The sequence below is a fragment of the Pleurodeles waltl genome, chromosome 8 (assembly GCF_031143425.1).
Source record: "Pleurodeles waltl isolate 20211129_DDA chromosome 8, aPleWal1.hap1.20221129, whole genome shotgun sequence".
Taxonomy (NCBI): Eukaryota; Metazoa; Chordata; class Amphibia; order Caudata; family Salamandridae; genus Pleurodeles; species Pleurodeles waltl.
The window spans coordinates 29,009,847-29,034,060 of record NC_090447.1 but is presented as its reverse complement, the minus strand read 5'-3'; the positions used below and the strand labels follow the sequence as shown (position 1 = coordinate 29,034,060).

Here is a 24,214-nt window from a genome sequence, read left to right as displayed (position 1 = left end):
GTAGTTTATTTTCAGTTGAGACCTCAGCCTGTGTTTTATTTTCAGTTGTGACCTCTCTGCCTGAGGTTTATTTTTCAGTTGAGACCTGCATTTGTGGATTATTTTTAGTTGACACCTCCGCCTGTGGTTTACTTTCTGTGGTTTATTTGGCTACAATAACCAGAGAAGAGAGAGAATATCCTTCACAGAGTGGTAAAGGATCTAAATTTGGATAGACAGCAGATGATGTGACAGAAGCATTTAGAAATAATGAGATAAACAGCCAAATTCTGTGGTTTTTAACAATTGTTGAATACTATATAAAATTAACTTTGTGTGGGCTTGACACTAGTTACAATTTAGTACAAATGAAAGTATGCAATCTTTAAGCCAAGGACTGTTGATACGAATAAATGAATTAAGTAGCGATGCACTTGGGATTGTAACAACATTCCACGGATGGCCTGGGGTTTCCACAACTGAGCTATGCATGTCAGGTATGTTTATCGTACACTTAGCACGATAATTGTCCTATAACCACATATAAAGCATTGTTTCCTAGAATAACAAACAAATGATTTTCAAGGTAATGATGTCAGACCCCTCCTGTCCAAGCACGGTCAGACACGGTCCCAGAGTTACTGTAAAATAAATAGGAGTCCAGCTTATACTGACAAGAAGACTTCTGCTGTGCAAGTCATGAGTCTGACCACGAGGCGCTTTGATACACTGGAGGTGGGATGTGAGCTTTCTGTGCGAGAACGGAAGCCTGGAAGGACCACCCGGAAGAGCTGGGAGATGGGTGGCATCAGTGTTCCTCAGCTTAAACGTCATTGCCACGTTGCTTTACAGGGCTTCTGCGTAGTGCACTATTTGGGAATTCTCCCTCCAGACTTAGCTCCGCGGTTGTGGATTCCCAGTTTGAAGCTAGTAATTCATCTTTTCCATGAAAAATAAAGCTCCAAAAACGTCCTTCCCTTGAGATATCCCGAGATAGTCCCGTTTACATAACTGCTGGGCTTTATCATTGATCAAAATGACACCAAGCACCACTAGAACCCCAAAGCCCCCTCTCCTGCAGCAGCCAACCTGGTCATGGGTGCTAATACAATTGGTGCCCATCACCCACTCCTGGCTGCCCCCCGCAGTGGGGATTCATCAGAGTAGGAGGTATCACAGGTGAACCCCTTCACTTCAGACTAACAAGCAAACTGAAAAACAACCTGCACCCCCAAGGAGAAGCAACAGACACCAGAGGGAAATTCAGCTTCAGGAATGACACCCCCAAAAATAAATACTCAAACCCTCTTGATAAGGCCTTCTCATGTCAAGACCCAAAACTTGCGAACACCACCAAAATGATAAAAACTGATTACAGATCTTAAGAGTTAAGAATTGCTTAAGAAAATATCAAAAAGTACCAATAAGAAACAATGGGAAAGTAAAAGTCAATGCTACACGTGGCGCAAGGGTGGCGGGGTCCCAGGTGTCATTTCAGGCCAACCACAATGAAGCAAATGTCGGGCACTTCACCCTGGTCAAAGGTTTGAGTTTCAGACTCAATCAGATGCACGTCACGGCAAAGGCATGTCATATCGTTGCAGGGATGATTTGGCTGCCTTTTATCATTGACAGCCCAAAGTTTCTAGAGCCCCAAATCCTCCAGCAGACCAAGGGAAGAGGCAGAGTTTGAGGAGGGACAGAAGTGGCCACATTTATCAGATCCTGATCAAGTCCTGCATTTTAGAGCCAAAAGCTTTGAGTGACACAATCATGAAGATAGAAGCCGATGAATTCCTCAAGTCATTGGGGTCACCTTGCGGCCTCTGCTCACTCGCTCTATGTTCGGTCTTAGTCACTTTTTTCGAGCTCGAACTCCTCTGGTGAGACATGGCTAGGCACCATCCTGGCCCAGGCCTCCACGAGGCCGGATACTCCTGGACAAGAGTCAGAGGAAGCTTTGCTCATTGAAGCTTAACCCAACCAAAGCAGAATTCCAGCTGTTCATCAAGAGGAATAAGCAACAGAAAATCCAAACCTGCCTCAAGAAAATGAACCTTGATGGATTCGAACCCCAACTTTCACACAATGCCAAGTCTCTCAGACTTGCCTGGTGCACCAATCTCATCCTCAAGAAACACATCACCAATAACACTAAGAAGGCCTGGTACCAGCTTTCTGTACTAAACAAAGTGAAACATTGTTTAGCAACCACAAAAGGATGATGGACGGAGTGCTGAACAATCCAAACACTCACCCCCAGTCATAGATCTGGGTTTAATCCATCAACTCTTTTACTCGCCATGCCATCCCGGTTTGGACCCAGCCATATGCAAATCAGTCTTGACCATGTTCCTCATGGGAACAGTTCAGCCCGAACTGCCAAGACCTCCCTGGACCGGAAACAAGCATCCTGGGACCAATTTCAGGGTATCACCCTTCAACAGCCAGACTAGCTTGAATCCAGTGGCACAGTGAGCACGGGACCCACGTCTGGGCATACCCTTCCCACTTAGGGCAACTTTAGTAACACAAAAGGATGATGGACGGAGTGCTGAACAATGTAAACACTCACCCCCAGTCACAGATCTGGGTTTAATCCGTTGTTCTTTTACTCACCATGCCACCCCAGTTTGGACCCAGCCATATGAAATTAGTCTTGACCCTGTTCCTCATGGGAACAGTCCAGCCCGAACTGCCAGCCCAGGTCCTCCCTGGACTGGAAACAAGCATCCTGGGACTGGTTTCCAGGTATCACCCTTCATCAGCCAGGCTAGCTTGAATCCAGTGGCACAGTGAAAGATTCCTCCCAGATCCAGAAAACAACTTCAGAAATGTCCAAGTCCTTGATTTATTCTCCAACATCTGGATCCTGGCAATGCTCTGCTCTAAAGCCTAAAAATGTGCTTCCCGTACGGGCATCCCACGTGCACCAGAAGGGGCAGAAGGGGCATGTCTAAATCACCCGACCCTGATGGAACTCTACTGGCTTGCATGTGCCAGGACACAATATTCTTTAAAACCAGCAGCATCATGTACGAAGCCATCACAACCTGCACCCCTTCTATGCGGCCGTTGAGTTAACCGACTGAGTGTCTTGGCACAGGACTGACTTCCCCATATCCATCAAGACTGGACAACTCTGCTATAATTCAGGAAATGTATACAAGGACTTGGTGTAAAGGAACCTGAGGTCCTGTGAACATGATCCATGTCACTCCCTATCTGGCTGGCAGACTGCGAGTTTACATCGTGCAGGCTCTGGAGTGAACCAAGGGATGACTTTTGATTGAACATTCCAGGCTTTACTCATAAGAGGTTGAGTGAGATCCTGGACGTCAAGTGAAGAATGATTTAATTTCTTTGATACCCCTGTTGGATCTGGCAGGAGGCAGTAGGATAATAGCTGGATAAATCTTTCCTGTATCAGAGGGGAGACACGCTGGGCGGTAAACAGAGACCACAGCCTTGCTGACTATCTCCATCTGGTCACGGGTCAGTCAACGGATCTGGAAACATGATGTAAAATGCAGCAACATGTTATCCGCCTAAATCATGCGTCTGATACTTAAAGCAGGCAGGGTGCTCTCACCTTCACAACAAACCACATACGTGTATCCTGTTACTACGGCGACAAGCCCACCTCAGGTTCACTTCTACACTCTAAGTACCTATACCTTGTGGACTTCAAGGTACATGTTACAAGTGACTTAATAAAGTTAGAAGTAACCTTTCGTGCGCATCAACAATGAATATTAGGGCAGCTATCGCCAGGGCTGTAGGGGCAGTCGTGGTGTTATGTGCTTAGAGTCGCCCAAGTGGGAGGTGTAAAGTCCACTGTGTAACCAACGAGTGACATCTGAATTATGAGACTCACTCACTTTCTGTGCCACTGTATGGTGTCTTACCTAAAAGTCAAATATGACAGTTGTTCAGGGCGCACTCACCGGCGGGTGTTTAGGGGCCAATCTGAGTCTTCAGTGCAAAAATCCCTGCGGGTCCTATTAAAAAATGGGCAAATCAAGGAAAAAGAGGACTTGACTACAGCTCAATTATATTGGTCTTTGGGATTTTTTTCTTGGAAGAACAAAAGACTTGAGTTGCCTTGAAGGTTATACACCACTGTTGGCAGGATGCCTACAACAGATATATTAACTCAATGCTCCACCTTACAGGGAGTACCCCGCTCGAGTTACGCATACAGATGGGCAGTACGCACCTGAATCCACTATGCTAGTTTATCATTTAAAATTTGTGACCAGAGATTCCACACATGCACTTCTCCAGCAAACGGCTGGCCTACCGGAATTACCTAACCTGATACGTATTTGTGCGGCAGGTGAATTAATCTGCTAAGCCATTTGACAATGACGTATTTTTGTGACTAAGTGGGCTGAACAGCGGGACTAGGGGACATTCCCTCGTCAGATTATAGGGCACAGATTTGTCAGTTAAATGCACAGATACTTACCGACAGACCATTGCTTAGACAGAGCTTCTCCTCCATGACTCCAACAGCCCCTTTCTCGCCCAATGTGCTGTTCCCAAAGTAAACTATTGTATTATATTGCAATTGTATTTATATAGGGATTACTATCTGTAATGAGGCATCAAAGCGCTTTTCAGTGAGTAACACGCTACTCCAGAACCCAAAAGGATTAATGGTAGATTAGTAGAAGGAGATATGAGTTAATTTGAGTGGTGGACATGTGAGTCGGTTATTTGGATTGAACAGAATATTCTCATTTTCTCCTCTTTTTTTTTTTTTACTGATCTCATAAAAGGGTGGAGATATTGGACCAAATGTGTCACGGTGGGCATTCTACTCCCTGAGCCAATCTATCGGTAGTAAGGAAAACACTGGAAGACAAGTCTTCGCCAACACCATCACGATATATGTAAGGCTCGTATCCACCACCCAACCGTTCAAGAGAGAGGTGACGAGTCGTATCTGTAAAGAGCATTAAGGACCGTACGGCACTCCCCGCTCCTAAGATCAGAAGATACCACCCTGACTCTTCTGTCTAGAGTACTGAATGCAGTCTAGTATCCTGCCTCTATGCACAGCACAACTCCCTCTCTGTTCTCCAATTGGGCCTGCACTCCACACACACGCCTGGTCACACGCATTACCCCACTTCCCACTCAGTACCTGTTCGAGGCTGTCATCTTCCGGCAAGCTCCCGGTGTCTCCGTTGCCATTGATTGGGATTTCCATGGTGGCAGCTTTGCTCATCATGCCGTCCGTCATGGTGAGTCCTGCAGAAGAAAGCGACACGTTGTGAGAAGCTGTAGGAGCCAGGAGGGCTTTGGTGTCACAGAAACTGTTGCAATGACCCGTCTGTTGCAAGGTACTGAGTGTGTGTGTGTGTAAGGACTCAAGGAAGACTATCAGTGAAAGAACCACAACAGGGGCCGCAACCAAAGGTGGGCTGGCTATGGATTGGTCTGACACTAGCTGAAGGATGCACCGCCAAGGGTCAACGTTCTATAGTACTCTCAGGTGGAGCCCGTGCCCGCTCCCGTGCTGTCCTTTTAAACAAGAGCCACTTGTGCTGCCAAGAGCTCCCCTTAGCCTCGGAAAGAGATCAAGCATTAAACTCTTGGGAGCAAGTTATATACTTTCCACTGATCAACTTATGACTAGTTTAGGTTCTGCACTAGTCACCATTAATGCTCCTTTTGCACCTGTCAGATGGTGCAAAGATTATGCTAGATTATGCTATATGCCTCAGGAATTTTAGGGATTCGGGGACCAAGCAGAGGCGGCCCAGACATAGTATGACACTATCAGACTCTCTTGGCATGGGTTTACAGTAAGATGGCGAGAAGATGGTGGACGTGATGTACATTTATTCTTCCCGCACGGGTTGTGGACTTCCTAAGACTGGCCCCTGCTCCCCAGGCCGGACAATAATAATCTTATGCCAAGGGACAGGGTGTAGCCGGAGTCCTTAAATTAAACTATTGAGATTGATTTTTTACATGGAGTACTCGCTTACTACTAGAGAAAAGAGTCCCAAGGAGTAGGGAAATAACAGAAATCAGTTACTACCCCTCTCTACGATGTCACAGCGAAGAGGTTAGAGCAAACCGCGAAACCAAGGATTTAACACAGCAGGAATGAGGGCATGAAAAGATGAATTATACAACAGCCGAATAAACATTATCATATAGTGGAGGGCAGAGGGTCTCAGCATCTCTGGGGGGGCTCCGTGGGGTCCCATGCCAGGCTCTAGCTCAGCATTTGTCCCAGAGGACTGGCACGCCAAACAGAGCCTAGCCAATCGTCTCATTCACTGCCCTATTACCTCCCTAGTGTAGTTTCAATAAAAACAAGTCACTAAATGTAGAACAGCTGAGCACACAATCTAAAATAAGGTGCTTTTCTGCTGAGCTGCCAGTCGCAGGGGTCTCACTACAGACCTGTAACCCCTGCAGCAAGCCACAGTCTCTTCATCAACACTGCTGCAGGGGGTGGCCCCCATTTACTGTTTGTGAACTCACAGAAGGCAGTGTTACTAACTTTAAAATGGTCTCTTGCCTTCCCTTCCCCTAAAGTTTGCATTTTGATTCAAGAAACTATTTAGAAACTTTATACATGTCATGATATTGAATAAGCAGGTGATACTTGCATTGATGGGACACAGGTACTGATTAGAACACGAAGTAACTAAACACTTCGAATGAGGGGAATCCAAGGGAAATATTCAAGCAATGACTGAATGGCACAATGTGAAGCCCAGAAACCTGGGATTAAGCCCCGGCTCCCCTACATCACCAAACTGTGTAATCCTCTGCAAAGTACTTGTGATTGTCAAATCAGGGGGCACCATGAAGGAGACCAGTTCATGGCCTGGGCTGTGTAAACGCCTACCTGGTTGGTGTCTCATAGACAATATTGTTTGATATACAATAACGCTACTGGTCACATATACTGTGCACTTGAGAAAAAAACTGGTTTATTTTCTCATTTATATGTAAACCCTTTCATGGGTCAGCTCGAAGAGCCAAATCAGACCTGTCTCAGCTCTCCCTGGGAATGTGCTTTCTTGCACACGTTTAATAACTTTGTAGAGTCAGTGCTGGAAATGAAAAAAAAAACATTTCTGGGAACCATGTAAAGGTGGTCAGGGTGTGTCAGGGGAAAGTGGAGGGGGATTGGAGGAGTCCTGGGTGGAGTGCATTTTCATGAAAAGCAGAGTCCTGAAGAGGAGCTTGAAGCACCCTCTTCAAGCGCCTCACACCCACCTACGAGGCACTATACAAGCAATGCCCAGCATACTTTACCATCCACTTCCAGTTGCACACACCAAGCAGGCACGCCTCCCACATCCGCCAAGCCAGAGCTGGGGGCCGCGCCTTCTCCTACCCGGCCCCCAGAGCCTGGAGCCACCCCCCCTCCACATCAGAAAACCCCACAAGAAGCTGAACCTCTGCCTCTTCCAATGAACTCTACAGCGCAGCTCTGCCCTGCCAGGGTACACGCTTGGTGGGATGCGCGCACCCGAGTAAGGATAACAGAAAACAGCCAACATCTACATTTATTTATTTTAAACTCTGCTGCAAAGAATTTGACAATAAAACACATGACATTAAATGTGTTGCGGTTTATCTAATTGGTCAAATGGGGGCTGCAAAATAGCTTACGAGGTAAAGGCACCTGCTGCAGGGAGTTGTGGCCTGCAATCCTGATGGGATAATAACGACAGTGTGATAATTCTGGTCCTGAATGCACTTGCTAGAGTCTTTGTTGTGTCCTGTTACAGGATTGACTCAGAGTAGCCCAGCGGGTCCACGTGCCTGCTGGAGAGCAGATGGTGCAACATGCGGAGCACAGATTGGATAAGAGGGTTCCTGTAGTTTTACACACAGATCATTTTGTTGTCTGCAGTTCCTAACTTGCAGTCCTTTTAATATAGCGCAGTGACCCATGTACTGCCATCAATGATGCGCACGCAAACTATAAGGCATGGGCTTAGAATATTAAAGTTCTTTTCTCAATCTGTCATTAATCTAAGGTTGCTGGAAAAGGTTCCTTTCGGTAGTAATAAAGTCTTTTAAGTACAGGTAACCCCAATCCCTGCGTTACGTTTTAAATCCTGACGTTGGGTTTCTCCCGAACACGCACTTGACACAATCCTACACCTTGTAACTCTCAATGTCTTATGTAACAGTTCCTGCACATTTATTTACACATGATGTATATAATGTTTCTATGTAATGCATAATGTGTGCGTGGGATATAAAGCGCTCTAACACCACACTGGGATGAGTAGCGCTATAAAATCATTAAGTATAAAAGGTAAGGTAAGTGCTCTTTCAATCTTTGTGTGATTACTGACACGGACACATACATCTGACATCCTTAGTGCAGAACATCTCGCACATACGTGGCTAAAGAAAGTCAGAACCGGCCTCCAAAAGTGAAGTGATAAGGCGGGTGCCTTTGTTTCCCTCCATTACCCTGGCATCTAGGCCCCTGTCAGTGCTATGCTTGAAAACGGGGCAATGATGGCCCTTTAGGTTCGGCCTTTGTTTTGGGCCCAGCTGGAAACTAAAGTAAGGAAGCTCCTGCTGCCTCACGTTGGTGCCCCTACAGAAAGCAGAAAGCACAGGGGCTTGTGAACGTGTCCCGGTGTCAGAGCTTTACACAGGATCCACCCAAAGTATTTCACTGGGATCCGGGATCCGGCTGGTAACAGCTGCCAGGAGCAGGATCCGGTTGAACACCTCTCACTTCCTGCACCCTGCTGTTTGTGGATTGGCTGATATGGCCTGGGCAGTACTAAAGTCCCCTTGGACCCCCAGCTGTAACCGGAGGCCGCTGCTACTTGCAGAGTTTGCTTCCCCGCCCTGGCCACAGCATCCTGCAGCCTCCATCCTCTATCAGTGCTGTGATGGAAAGCAGTGCGACAGGGCCACCTAGTGGACGAGAGGTGTACTCCACCCGCTTACAGCACAGAATGGTTTCACAGAACATCTTCCTCTTTCTAAGGCAGCGGCTGTTTCACAGGGACGGACAGAGAGTGGCCTTTGTTTTTCATTCTGAAAATGCCCCCCCACCCCATCCTCCCTTGTCTGACTCCCAGGTAAGCAGACCTGCAGAGGGCGCTCTATTTGCAAGCATCACTCCTGCCCCTCATGGCTTCCAGGAACAAGATTCCCTTCGACTTCTTTGGTCCCTTGAGGCCACCTTTGAGTCTGAAGGCCCCTCTCCAGCTATACCAGTGAGGGCCCCTCTACAGCTATACCAGTGAGAGTCCCTCTCCAGCTTTACCAGTGAGGGCTCCTCTCCAGCTTTACCAGTGAGGGTCCCTCTCCAGCTTTACCAGTGAGGGTCCCTCTCCAACTTTACCAGTGAGGGTCCCTCTCCAACTTTACCAGTGAGGGTCCCTCTCCTGCTTTACCAGTGAGGGTCCCTCTCCTGCTTTACCAGTGTGGGCCCCTCTCCAGCTTGGCCCCTCTCCAGCTTTACCAGTGAGGGCCCCCTTCCAGTGAGGCCCCTCTCTGTCTTTACCACTGAGGCCCTTCTCCAGCTTTACCAGTGAGACCCCCCTTCCAGTGAGGCCCCTCTCCAGCTTTACCAGTGAGGGTCCCTCTCCAGCTTTATCAGTGAGGGCCCGCTCCGGCTTTACCAGTGAGGACCCTCTCCAGCTTTACCAGTGAGGCCCCTCCCCAGCTTTACCAGTGAGGCCCCCTCCTCAGCTTTACCAGTGAGGGCCCCTCCTCAGCTTTACCAGTGAGGGCCCCTCCTCAGCTTTACCAGTGAGGGCCCCTCCTCAGCGTTACCAGTGAGGGCCCTCTCCAGCTTTACCAGTGTGGCCCCTCTCCAGCTTTACCAGTGAGGCCCCTCCCCAGCTTTGCCAGTGAGGGCCCCTCTCCAGCTTTACCAGTGAGGGCACCTCTCCAGCTTTACCAGTGAGTCTCCAGCTTTACCAGTGAGGGCCCCTCTCCTGATTTACCAATGAGGGTCCATGCTGAGGACCTCGCTGCTATTTATCAGTGGCTCACTTGCCTCAGGGTGAAGTGAGAGTTTAATTTGAGCTGGTGCTTTCCTTTGCCCATCGCTAGCACTCAACTGTCAACACCGGCACTTATGTGAGGCTGCCACATGGTGGCAATCTTTATCAGCACAATAACAGTCGTTTATTAAATCAATAAATATTTTAAATGACTAATATCTGCCACCAAAGACATCCCTAAAGCTTTTGGGGCCCAGAATGTCTAAAACCTCACAAGAGTAGTTGCATGATGGGTAGTACTGCTAATGCTACTGTCGCAGGCAGCGCTGCACGGGCCATGGGTGGTGCACGCTGAAGTGGCTTCCTGACGAGGGCTCCGGCACTTATTTAAGCACTAGGTGAAGTTCTGAAAGCCACAGTGAGGAGGCTGCTGAAGAAATCCAGTTCTGAGCCGAGCTCCAGTGTCCTCTCACCCCACTGCTGGTCTGCCACGGAAGGGTTTAATCTGAGACCCTTATTCAGTGACCGGCCTTCCCTGAAGTGGGCAATACCTACATTCAGGTCCAGGTAGAGGTCTGGGGCGAACTGCTCGTGCTTCTCTGAAGGGGTCAGCGTTGCTCTTAGTGATGTTGGACTTCTCGGCTACCTTAGACACAGTCGCTCAGTCACTATAGTCAAAGAACAGAGGGTCACGTGGCTGTGAACATACCCTGGTTTCACCATGTGCGAAACTGGCATCTAGTTGCAGCACCCCACTCCCCACACTTTTTGCCTGGTTTCTGAATGCAACTTGGACTGGAGTGCACTGGGATCCTGGTAACCAGGTTCCCAGTGCCAGTGTTCTTTCCCTAAAACATTGTAAAAGTAATTAGATACACCTTTAGCTACCACTATAAGTCCCTAGTAAAAGGTACTTCGGTACCCAGGGCATGGGGTACTATGTGTAGGCCCCTGAGGGCAGCAGCACTGATTCTGCCACCCTCTACGGCCATGCACCCAGATGCACCCAGCACTGATATGGCAGGCTGAGGGTCCTGGTGCAAACCTAAAACTCAAAGTCGACATGGCACACTGCCTGTGTGCCCTGTCCCCCATACTCTGCATATTCTATAGATAAGGCACCCCTCTAGCAGGCCTTATAGCCCTAAGGCAGGGTGCTCCATATTATATGTGCGGGCATACCTGCATGAACACTGTGCCCCCACTATGTCCTTGCCAAACCTGGGACATAGTGAGTGAAGAGAGCAGCCATTTTAATATACGTGCTGGACACTGGTCAGTACAAGTTTCCTGGCTACATAATGGATACTCTGCACCCTGGGTTTTTTTGGTATCAAACAACTCAGAATGATAAATCCAAACTGGTACCAGTACTGGGTTTACTATAAAAATGTACCCAGGGGTCACCTTAGAGGTGTCCCCTGCAAAAGCTAACTATCCGGGCATGAATGCTGACTGGTCCTATCCAGCTGCCACCTCCAGACAGACAATACTCAAACCTTGGGGAGAGCCGTGTCTCTCTGGTTTGTAAAACAATGCCTTTTCTGGGTGGTGGAGCTAACACCCCCTCCCTCAGGAATGTGTACTGCCCTTGCAGTAAGCTTCAAAGGGCTACCGCCCTTGAAACTCGATCCCCAGGCTGCTGCTAGCACCAGATGGCCTCCCCCTTTGCAGAGCCCCACTTTTGGAGGGAGCAAAAGTGGGAAACCACACAAAGGATACGAGGAGGGGTCTCACTGAGCATGCACCACCCCTATGGGTTTGCAGGCAAAGTAGTCCCTCTATTTAATTTTCCTTCATGTTGGAGGGCAGAAAACTGAGGTTTAGGGTAGTGGCCCTTCTCAGTGGTCACTGTAGTGGGTGTAGCCACCCAAGGGTCAGTGTCCCATTGGACACTATCAGGTTCCCCCTAAAACGCCCATTAAATTCAGTATTTAGTGGGTACCCCTAACCCAAGAAATCAGATTTGAAAGGAAAAAGAAGACCAGCACAAAAGAAGATCCAAAGTAAGAGAACTGTGGACTTGCTGCAAGAAAAGGCGCCAAACCCTGCCTGCTTCACGCAGCACCCGAACATCGCCGCTGCGGAGGAGCTGGACACTGGACTGACCCCAAGCAACCCAGGGGACCGCCAGGCTTCAAGAATCTCCCCAGATCTCCCATTTGAGTAGAGGTACCACTCAACAACCAAGCAAGAACCAACAAGCCAGTGAGGGTCACTTCAGTGACCGGCCGATATCCCCGCAACCGGAAGTCGCAGCCGCAACCGGAAGTCGCAGCCACACCTGACGACACACCTGACGACAGCCCGGACGTGTGCCAAGTTTGGCAGCACTGCGCCCTCCAGTGGCCGAGTAACGCTAATACCCTGGGCACTGGTCCGCTGACGTTGGACAACCAGGAAATCAGCTCCTGCGGAGCTGAAAAAGGATCAGGAGGAAGCCCCAGTCGAGGGACTTCAGGAACACCCCATACATCATGCCAGAGTGCCCTGTTGTCCTATAAGCAGCCCTCAAAGAGACTCACCTCCAGCTCCAAAGGAATCTGTTGGGCACAGCTCTTGAATCTCCAACTCGCCCTGCATCCGACTGCCCTGTGCCCTGCAACAAGGAACCAGCTGTGCTCCAGAGGTCCCCAACCCCTTGCAACCACGACAGCCCAAGGGGAACCATCTCCTTTTCCAGGTGGCCCCTCCAAGTGGCCCTGTGCCTTTGCCAAGAGACTTTCCAGCTCTGCTCCCCCGCCAGAATCAGAAGCCGCCCGAGGATCTCCAGCTGGCACAAAGTGCCCACCGACTACATCGACCACCCATCAAAAGAAGAGATTGGTAACTCAGCTGCACGATTTTTATAGCAATTTTAAAAGTGACTGCCTATTGATTGCTATGGTGCGTAATTACGCACAGAAGGACTATGTTTATTAAAACTTTGTAAAGTCATATCTCAAAAAGTACTTAACGTATCAAAGATCTTGGTCTTAAAAAAATAGTTAAAAGTCTGAAGTATTTTTATAAATTTTGGTCTTGAGTTATTCAGTGAGTGTGTGTGGTGCATGATTGGATTTTTCAGAGTACAACAAATACTTAGCATGTCTCCTGGATTAGCCTAACTGCGCAACCAGCTACCTTAAAAACTGGAGAGTTAGGTGGTCTAATTTTTACCTCTGAAAACCAATATGTGGTTGCCTGGACCCCCTGCACAGTGTGCCTAGCTTTGCACACTACATAGAGGGCCAGCCTCCTACACACCAAGGCAGGGGAGAACCACTGTCCGCTCCTCTCGTCCCACAAACTATTCAACTAACGCTGAATTAAACTTCTCCAGCTCCAAACGCCCATAGGTGGTGATCTGCCCTCAGATCCACTGCGACTGGCTGAGCATATGTTTCTTTAAAAAAAGCCTGGAAACCAAGGGTTCCTATGAAAGGAACCACCCTTTGGAGGGGGCGCTCAAGGCTCGTCCAAAAGGGGGAGAAACCTACAGATGGATTGTCCTGTTAATTCTCGCTGTTTTGGGTACTTTATTACTCTTGCAGTCGCTGATCGTTTGTCACAGTTCAGGCCACTGTGTGCACATTATAAATAAAACAATGAACAGTACATTTCCACAGCTGTCCAAGTGACCACTGAGGCCAAGTCTTGGAAGGCTGCTCAAGCAGAGCCAGGACGTACCTGTGCCCGCTAAAGAGACTTCAGTTCCCTCAGAGACCCCCTCCAACCTGCAGGAGCCTGAGCACTGAAGAAGGGTTCTTAAGAATTAGAAATTAGTAAATAAAGTTCAGATTGAAGTGTTAACCTAGCATTAGTAGGCCTCAGCCTGCTTGCAATAACTTCAGTTTTAAAGCTTCTGAAGAAAATTGCACAATTCATTGTTTTGTGAACGAGATTCCTTTGTGCATGTTTTCTTTCTTGTGATCGTACTTTTCAGAAAATAAGCAAAATAGTACTCATTTTCATAGTGCTGTTATTGTAGTGTTGAATGAAATGTATTAATTTGTGTTCCCCAAGAACCATGTGCTGAGGGTTCCTGTGTTTGCAACATATCCCAGGTCTTTTGTCCAGGTGTGATCTAAGCAGTGCACTGTGTGTTGTTTTATTTCTCACACACAAGTCACATTATTTTTTCTTTTCTTATGTTTAATTATGAAAGCAAAGTAGGCGCTGCTAAATGTTTTGTGCTTCATGTATCATGTTTATATGAATGATGAATTGTTATCAGCCCCAAGATCTCACTTCTCACCACGCTGTGAGTGTCTCTCTCAGTGTCTCAAAACCTATAAAATGTGCCCCTCCTGGGAGATGTGCCCGACGTTTCTCACTTTGAGATCTGTGTAGACGCAACGTTAGTCTGTCTTACTTTTTCCAGGCCTCACAAATTACCCTTTCTCTATGTCATTCTGCTGCTGATTTATAGTTTAGTCTTTTCTTGGCTTTTGAACTGAGCATATTTATGCTAATCGTATGTTGAACTATATTTCGATTCTGGCTATTTACTTGCTATGGAGGGTGACTTTATGTTATGACTGCTGGCAAATTGGTTGATTTAAAGTATTATCGCTACAGATTTTAATCATTAACTATTTGTGCCTTCTGTAATGACTCCTATATTTGATTAGACGATTATTATTTAGACTTGAAATTTTGTTCTGTGAAAGTTTTATTTATTGTCCTAGGGTCGCCGTCCTGTGGGCTCACATGGCCCCAATCCTGACTCCCAACCCTTCCAGCTTTTTAGGTCTGGTGTGAGACAGTGCTTGCGCTGTGGCTTGTAAGACATTTTGTTAGCTGGCAGGGAGCTTGGAGCTCACCCACTGCTTGACTTCATAGTCACTCATTTTCTTGCTTTCACTTGGTCAGCACATATCAGCCTCACTTCCTCTTCACAGGTTTGTCCCACCCCTGGAGCCTGGCCTAAGCACTGCTTCCTTACTCCACTGTGTGCCCTTCAACTGCTAGCACTTTGGGAGGTACTTTTTTCTCTTTTAGTTACTTGCCCAATCATAGTTGCTTGTCCCAGCTTCGCTTCTACTTTACACTTGTCTTGAATCTGCTCACACCCTACCTTCTGAAAGCTTCAGGTTCATAAAAGTGCACTCAAGATGTTCAAGAAGCTCTTATAAGATTTCTTTAGATCTCATCTTTCACCTGGTACGTCATCATGAATTCTTATTGCTGCAATCCACAAGACCTGGATGATGTAGCTTTTAATCCTGGCAGGGATGACACAGTTTTTCATCCCTTTGAGATCAGTATTTAGAGGCCATTACACTGAGTAACAGACACCCTTACCGGCCTACTGTTAGCACTTTCCACTCAAAAGGGCCGATAAGATGGATCAGGGCTCTAAGTCCCAAAGGACGAGGGTGCCAGGCAAATACAAGCTACACAGGGCAAGATTCAAATTCCAAACCATTAAGGTTTATTGACAAACAAAAATCAAAACAGAAAGCAAAGGCATTTGATTAATCAATTATATAAATCATAATGAGCGAGAGGATGACATAAAGCCAACCTTCAAAGTCAGTATATAGTCAAAAAGCAAACCGCAATAAGGACTGTTTAGTTCAAATGCAAGGCGAAGGCTGAAGAACCTCGAAGCACAAAGTCTACAAGAAGACTGGCATGGAGGCACATTTTAAAGTTTCTTGGCAGTAGAGGATAATGTCCTCCACATAACGTCAGATGGTGAGATGTGCTGTACAAATAAAGGTACACTACCAGGAGCGGCAAGAAGAAGGGGCGGGGCAGCACGCAAAGAAGGGGGACGTAGGGGGGTTTGGGAATGAAAATAAAATTAAACAAAATTTTTAAAAAAACACTTACCTCCTCTGCCGCGCACCGCTCTGCTCCTCCTCGCTGCAGGCACAGGCTCTCAGCCTGCCCTGCGGCCAATCCTGTCGCTGCTCAAAGCAGCGATTAGATTCGCTGGAAGCGCCCAGCAAGGGCGCTCACAGGCAGACTGGGAGCCTGCGCAGGCTCTCTCCAGCCTGGCAAATGTGTTGCTAGGCTGGAGAGAGCCTACAGCACGTGTGTGTTCGGCTGACCCGAGACGGCCGGCCAAACACACATGCGCTCTGAGGGGGAGTGCTCAGCACCCCCCCTCAGTGCACATCACCCCCGTGGCCCCATCCTTTTAGCAAACAACGATAATAAACACCGTTTTTTTTGGTTATTTGGTAAAAGTTTTACAGTTGTCGCTGCTGGCGGGGGGGGGGGGCGACGCTCCTCTGCCCTAATGGAGGAGCCGCCCCTGTACACTACACAAACTAATCAGCACTGCAGAAATTTGTGTTACATTAAAGAGGCTGCTCTAAAGGCCTCCCAAAATTAGGGAATGAGTAGCTTTTACCTACATCCAAGGCGAAACGGCATCATGTGACTGAACACAGAACTTATTGGAAAGGTTACACAAACAGTTGAAGCTTCAGGCAGGAACAGCCTTGAATTCTGCAAAATCTGAAACATCTCTGGCAACCTTCCTCTAAAGCTCATTATTTAACACAACGCGAATAAAAACGCCACGGGAAAAATACAATTTTGTCTATTTTATTCAAGGAACAACACACAGAGAGAAATCATCCATGCAATGCAACTTTTAAAAGCCACGTTTCTCAGCTGTCAGTGCACCCAAAGCAGCAGACCCAGTAAATGAGCTCTTTTGTGGCCTAGTTGTGCTAACTTACATATAGAAAATGAAGATTACTCTTTTATTAATAAATCTGGTTTAACACGACCCTTCTCTCCTGCTCCAGGCCAAAGAGAGATGTGCACTCTATGTAAGGTGGATGAGACTGCAGCAGGCACAGAGACGGGACTCAAGTCGAGGCTTTTACCGTTTAGGTAACCTCAAAATCTGTTTACTTAGACTAACATAATAGCTTAGGTGCACTGGCAACTCACTATAATATATATATATATATATATATATATACACACATATATATATATACACACACACACATACATATACACACACACAACATACACATATAGAAAGAATGAGAAAGAACACCATTCTCCGAGTCCTCTCCACTCGGTCACACGCTGGGTTGCACTCCTGTGATGATACGTTGTGAAGGCTTCAAACTACATTTATTTTATAAACGAGACACTGGTCAGAGGCCAGAGGCCTAGCATCAATCCATACCAGCGCCATTCTCTTTATCATGGAGATTCTGCTCCACTGTCCCTTTAAGGACGCATTCCCTCCCCTGCAATCTGAGTCAGCACAGAGGAGGGTGGGGAGTCCTGGCAAGCCACCTAAGCAAGAAATGAGTGTGATTTGGCAGCAAGTGGAACTGCTTTCAGTGTGAACATACCTGAACAAAGGGTTATTTCAAAATGCAACAAACAGGCAGTGTGGCACGGCGACCATCAGTGAGGTTGTATGTGAAACGATTCCATGGAATACCATCACTGAGAAAACATCCAATTTCACCTACATTGTTGAATGGAAATTTGCAGGATGACTGACGTTCATCCATTCCATATAAACCAATTCATAGAATGCGTAATACTCAGAAATTGTCTTTTATATACTTATTTTTAAGGTGTAAATGCAGCGGTTGCAGGTCTTACTTTCAGAATTTTTCTATTGGAGGTATTTATTTCAGTGCTTTCCATCAGGGGACATTATTTCGGATTCATATTTTACACTGTCAATCACTTCGGATGCTTTCAATTCGATGACGTCTCACCACCCATAAACACCATTCATCGTTCTTGATCCCTCACAGACTCGGAGCGCCATTCATTCTTGTCCCTTAAAATCCTCTCACCATGCCTAAAGTCCACCCATATCTGACTCCTGATCTCCAGCCATCCCTCAACCCTGACACTCCTTTCTACCCCTAAATTCCACCCATCCCTGACCCCTAAAAACCCTTCACCGCCCATAAACTCCACCCATCCCTGACCCCTAAAAACCCTCAGCGCCTCTAAACTCCATTCAAGTTTAATATAATTTAGGATTTTCCTTTAAAATGATCTTTCCTTTAAACTGCTTCCTTTAATTTTTTATTTCTGTTTCGTAAATTGGACTTGTCTTAAAACTGGTTTTCCATTATTTTGTTTCTTCCATTGTGGTTTCTCAGTTTTTATTTAATTCACATACATCACAGTAGCGGAGCTGGTAGTTCATAGTAGACCTGGAATAAATCTCCCTAACACACAACCCAGTAACCAGATAACTGATGGGAATCCTAGACCCGAACAAAAAGGGTGCTCAGGTTAAGAGGGTGCTATAGCGCTATATTAACGCTAGAAGGCGCTTTAAACATGCTCATAACAAAGTACGTGTGGCTTGAGCAGTCGGACTACAGTAATCAAAGCAGGTGCAAGTAAAGGGAATCCATGGTCCCTCTCACTGCAGCCATCGGGGCTGTAGGCGAAGGCGGCACGAAACAGAGAGAAGCGAGCACTGACAAAGACAATGGGTGTGATTTCTGTGTGTTAAATGCACACAAGAAAACACAGAGATACCAACGAATGCACTGCTACAGGTGCCCAGGAAACAGTTATTACAAACATACATTCACCCATGCAGAATCAGGCGTCCAGAAACAGCCCCACCAGGCTATGTAAGTCTCCATCTAGAAGTGGGATAAGTAATGACAGTCACTATAAAGTCAATGTGGGGTTGGCTGCATTTAGCAGAACAGGAAGTAATCTTCTCTGGCAGGAAGTGTTGATATAACTGACCGGGTGGTACAGAAAGAACCACAAGCTAAACGTGGCATTGAAGCAAGAGCTCTGGAGTAGAGGGAGGAGAAGCATGATCTACAGGTGGACGAGAAGACGAGAACTAAAAGTTCTGGATCAGAGAGAGGTGAGGCATGACTCAGGGGTGCGCGAGAAGCACGACCTAGAGCGAGCGAGAAGCATGACCTAGAGCGAGCGAGAAGCAAGAGCTCTGGATCAGAGGGAGAAGAGGCCTGATCCCTGGGTGGGCGAGAAGCATGATCTACAGGTGAAAGAGAAGCATGACCTAGAGCGAGCGAGAAGCAAGAGCTCTGGATCAGAGAGGAGAGGCCTGATCCCTGGGTGGGCGAGAAGCATGACCTAGAGCGAGCGAGAAGCGGCCTGATCCCTGGGTGGGCGAGAAGCATGATCTACAGGTGAAAGAGAAGCATGACCTAGAGCGAGCGAGAAGCGAGAGCTCTGGATCAGAGGGAGAAGAGGCCTGATCCCTGGATGGGCGAGAAGCATGATCTACAGGTGAAAGAGAAGCATGACCTAGAGCGAGCGAGAAGCGAGAGCTCTGGATCAGAGAGGAGAGGCTTGATCCCTGGGTGGGCGAGAAGCATGACCTAGAGTGGGCGAGAAGCACGACCTAGAGCGAGCGAGAAGCGAGAGCTCTGGATCAGAGGGAGAAGAGGCCTGATCCCTGGATGGGCGAGAAGCATGACCTAGAGCGAGCGAGAAGCACGACCTAGAGCGAGCGAGAAGCAAGAGCTCTGGATCAGAGAGGAGAGGCCTGATCCCTCGGTGGGCGAGAAGCATGACCTAGAGTGGGCGAGAAGCACGACCTAGAGAGGGCAAGAAGTGAGAGCTCTGGATCAGAAGGGGAAGAGGCCTGATCCCTGGGTGGGCGAGAAGCATGATCTACAGGTGAAAGAGAAGCATGACCTAGAGCGAGCGAGAAGCAAGAGCTCTGGATCAGAGAGGAGAGGCCTGATCCCTGGGTGGGCGAGAAGCATGACCTAGAGCGAGCGAGAAGCAAGAGCTCTGGATCAGAGGGAGAAGAGGCCTGATCCCTGGATGGGCGAGAAGCATGATCTACAGGTGAAAGAGAAGCATGACCTAGAGCGAGCGAGAAGCGAGAGCTCTGGATCAGAGGGAGAAGAGGCCTGATCCCTGGATGGGCGAGAAGCATGATCTACAGGTGAAAGAGAAGCATGACCTAGAGCGAGCGAGAAGCGAGAGCTCTGGATCAGAGAGGAGAGGCTTGATCCCTGGGTGGGCGAGAAGCATGACCTAGAGTGGGCGAGAAGCACGACCTAGAGCGAGCGAGAAGCGAGAGCTCTGGATCAGAGGGAGAAGAGGCCTGATCCCTGGATGGGCGAGAAGCATGACCTAGAGCGAGCGAGAAGCACGACCTAGAGCGAGCGAGAAGCAAGAGCTCTGGATCAGAGAGGAGAGGCCTGATCCCTGGGTGGGCGAGAAGCATGACCTAGAGTGGGCGAGAAGCACGACCTAGAGAGGGCAAGAAGTGAGAGCTCTGGATCAGAGGGAGAAGAGGCCTGATCCCTGGGTGGGCGAGAAGCATGATCTACAGGTGAAAGAGAAGCATGAGCTAGAGCGAGCGAGAAGCAAGAGCTCTGGATCAGAGAGGAGAGGCCTGATCCCTGGGTGGGCGAGAAGCATGACCTAGAGTGGGCGAGAAGCACGACCTAGAGAGGGCAAGAAGTGAGAGCTCTGGATCAGAGGGAGAAGAGGCCTGATCCCTGGGTAGGCGAGAAGCATGATCTACAGGTGAAAGAGAAGCATGAGCTAGAGCGAGCGAGAAGCAAGAGCTCTGGATCAGAGAGGAGAGGCCTGATCCCTGGGTGGGCGAGAAGCATGACCTAGAGTGGGCGAGAAGCACGACCTAGAGAGGGCAAGAAGTGAGAGCTCTGGATCAGAGGGAGAAGAGGCCTGATCCCTGGGTGGGCGAGAAGCATGATCTACAGGTGAAAGAGAAGCATGACCTAGAGCGAGCGAGAAGCGAGAGCTCTGGATCAGAGGGAGAAGAGGCCTGATCCCTGGGTGGGCGAGAAGCATGATCTACAGGTGAAAGAGAAGCATGACCTAGAGCGAGCGAGAAGCGAGAGCTCTGGATCAGAGAGGAGAGGCCTGATCCCTGGGTGGGCGAGAAGCACGACCTAGAGAGGGCAAGAAGTGAGAGCTCTGGATCAGAGAGAGGTGAGGCATGACTCAGGGGTGCGCGAGAAGCACGAGCTAGAGCGAGCGAGAAGCGAGAGCTCTGGATCAGAGGGAGAAGAGGCCTGATCCCTGGGTGGGCGAGAAGCATGATCTACAGGTGAAAGAGAAGCATGACCTAGAGCGAGCGAGAAGCGAGAGCTCTGGATCAGAGGGAGAAGAGGCCTGATCCCTGGGTGGGCGAGAAGCATGATCTACAGGTGAAAGAGAAGCATGACCTAGAGCGAGCGAGAAGCAAGAGCTCTGGATCAGAGAGGAGAGGCCTGATCCCTGGGTGGGCGAGAAGCACGACCTAGAGAGGGCAAGAAGTGAGAGCTCTGGATCAGAGAGAGGTGAGGCATGACTCAGGGGTGCGCGAGAAGCACGAGCTAGAGCGAGCGAGAAGCGAGAGCTCTGGATCAGAGGGAGAAGAGGCCTGATCCCTGGGTGGGCGAGAAGCATGATCTACAGGTGAAAGAGAAGCATGACCTAGAGCGAGCGAGAAGCAAGAGCTCTGGATCAGAGAGGAGAGGCCTGATCCCTGGGTGGGCGAGAAGCATGACCTAGAGCGAGCGAGAAGCGAGAGCTCTGGATCAGAGGGAGAAGAGGCCTGATCCCTGGGTGGGCGAGAAGCATGATCTACAGGTGAAAGAGAAGCATGACCTAGAGCGAGCGAGAAGCAAGAGCTCTGAATCAGAGAGGAGAGGCCTGATCCCTGGGTGGGCGAGAAGCACGACCTAGAGAGGGCAAGAAGTGAGAGCTCTGGATCAGAGAGAGGTGAGGCATGACTCAGGGGTGCGCGAGAAGCACGAGCTAGAGCGAGCGAGAAGCGAGAGCTCTGGATCAGAGGGAGAAGAGGCCTGATCCCTGGGTGGGCGAGAAGCATGATCTACAGGTGAAAGAGAAGCATGACCTAGAGCGAGCGAGAAGCAAGAGCTCTGGATCAGAGAGGAGAGGCCTGATCCCTGGGTGGGCGAGAAGCATGACCTAGAGCGAGCGAGAAGCGAGAGCTCTGGATCAGAGGGAGAAGAGGCCTGATCCCTGGGTGGGCGAGAAGCATGATCTACAGGTGAAAGAGAAGCATGACCTAGAGCGAGCGAGAAGCAAGAGCTCTGGATCAGAGAGGAGAGGCCTGATCCCTGGGTGGGCGAGAAGCATGATCTACAGGTGAAAGAGAAGCATGACCTAGAGCGAGCGAGAAGCAAGAGCTCTGGATCAGAGAGGAGAGGCCTGATCCCTGGGTGGGCGAGAAGCACGACCTAGAGAGGGCAAGAAGTGAGAGCTCTGGATCAGAAAGAGGTGAGGCATGACTCAGGGGTGTGCGAGAAGCACGAGCTAGAGCGAGCGAGAGCTCTGGATCAGAGGGAGAAGAGGCCTGATCCCTGGGTGGGCGAGAAGCATGATCTACAGGTGAAAGAGAAGCATGACCTAGAGCGAGCGAGAAGCAAGAGCTCTGGATCAGAGAGGAGAGGCCTGATCCCTGGGTGGGCGAGAAGCATGACCTAGAGCGAGCGAGAAGCGAGAGCTCTGGATCAGAGGGAGAAGAGGCCTGATCCCTGGGTGGGCGAGAAGCATGATCTACAGGTGAAAGAGAAGCATGACCTAGAGCGAGCGAGAAGCAAGAGCTCTGGATCAGAGAGGAGAGGCCTGATCCCTGGGTGGGCGAGAAGCATGACCTAGAGCGAGCGAGAAGCGAGAGCTCTGGATCAGAGGGAGAAGAGGCCTGATCCCTGGGTGGGCGAGAAGCATGATCTACAGGTGAAAGAGAAGCATGACCTAGAGCGAGCGAGAAGCAAGAGCTCTGGATCAGAGAGGAGAGGCCTGATCCCTGGGTGGGTGAGAAGCATGATCTACAGGTGAAAGAGAAGCATGACCTAGAGCGAGCGAGAAGCAAGAGCTCTGGATCAGAGAGGAGAGGCCTGATCCCTGGGTGGGCGAGAAGCACGACCTAGAGAGGGCAAGAAGTGAGAGCTCTGGATCAGAGAGAGGTGAGGCATGACTCAGGGGTGCGCGAGAAGCACGAGCTAGAGCGAGCGAGAAGCGAGAGCTCTGGATCAGAGGGAGAAGAGGCCTGATCCCTGGGTGGGCGAGAAGCATGATCTACAGGTGAAAGAGAAGCATGACCTAGAGCGAGCGAGAAGCAAGAGCTCTGGATCAGAGAGGAGAGGCCTGATCCCTGGGTGGGTGAGAAGCATGACCTAGAGTGGGCGAGAAGCACGACCTAGAGAGGGCAAGAAGTGAGAGCTCTGGATCAGAGGGAGAAGAGGCCTGATCCCTGGGTGGGCGAGAAGCATGACCTAGAGCGAGCGAGAAGCGAGAGCTCTGGATCAGAGAGGAGAGGCCTGATCCCTGGGTGGGCGAGAAGCATGATCTACAGGTGAAAGAGAAGCATGACCTAGAGCGAGCGAGAAGCAAGAGCTTTGGATCAGAGAGGAGAGGCCTGATCCCTGGGTGGGCGAGAAGCATGACCTAGAGCGAGCGAGAAGCGAGAGCTCTGGATCAGAGGGAGAAGAGGCCTGATCCCTGGGTGGGCGAGAAGCATGACCTAGAGCGAGCGAGAAGCGAGAGCTCTGGATCAGAGAGGAGAGGCTTGATCCCTCGGTGGGCGAGAAGCATGACCTAGAGTGCGCGAGAAGCATGAGCTAGAGCGAGCGAGAAGTGAGAGCTCTGGATCAGAGGGAGAAGAGGCTTGATCCCTGGATGGGCGAGAAGCATGATCTACAGGTGAAAGAGAAGCATGACCTAGAGCGAGCGAGAAGCGAGAGCTCTGGATCAGAGAGGAGAGGCTTGATCCCTGGGTGGGCGAGAAGCATGATCTACAGGTGAAAGAGAAGCATGACCTAGAGCGAGCGAGAAGCAAGAGCTCTGGATCAGAGAGGAGAGGCCTGATCCCTGGGTGGGTGAGAAGCATGACCTAGAGTGGGCGAGAAGCACGACCTAGAGAGGGCAAGAAGTGAGAGCTCTGGATCAGAAGGGGGAGAGGCCTGATCCCTGGGTGGGCGAGAAGCATGATCTACAGGTGAAAGAGAAGCATGACCTAGAGCGAGCAAGAAGCGAGAGCTCTGGATCAGAGGGAGGAGAGGCTTGATCCCTGGGTGGGCGAGAAGCATGATCTACAGGTGAAAGAGAAGCATGACCTAGAGCGAGCGAGAAGCAAGAGCTCTGGATCAGAGAGGAGAGGCCTGATCCCTGGGTGGGTGAGAAGCATGACCTAGAGTGGGCGAGAAGCACGACCTAGAGAGGGCAAGAAGTGAGAGCTCTGGATCAGAAGGGGGAGAGGCCTGATCCCTGGGTGGGCGAGAAGCATGATCTACAGGTGAAAGAGAAGCATGACCTAGAGCGAGCAAGAAGCGAGAGCTCTGGATCAGAGGGAG

At 49.3% G+C, this 24,214-nt stretch overlaps 1 protein-coding gene across 7 annotated transcripts in view; it reads right to left on the bottom strand.

The window, feature by feature from the left end:
• Positions 1 to 24,214, bottom strand: part of ARFIP2 (ARF interacting protein 2) — a 224,119-nt gene that overhangs the window by 112,355 nt on the left and 87,550 nt on the right. For all 7 annotated transcript variants that reach the window (XM_069203655.1, XM_069203654.1, XM_069203657.1 and 4 more), the window contains one exon: positions 5,132 to 5,238. In XM_069203655.1, the coding sequence (XP_069059756.1) occupies positions 5,132 to 5,230 (99 nt within the window). In that variant the 5' untranslated portion in view covers positions 5,231 to 5,238. The remainder of the gene's footprint in view (positions 1 to 5,131; positions 5,239 to 24,214) is intronic.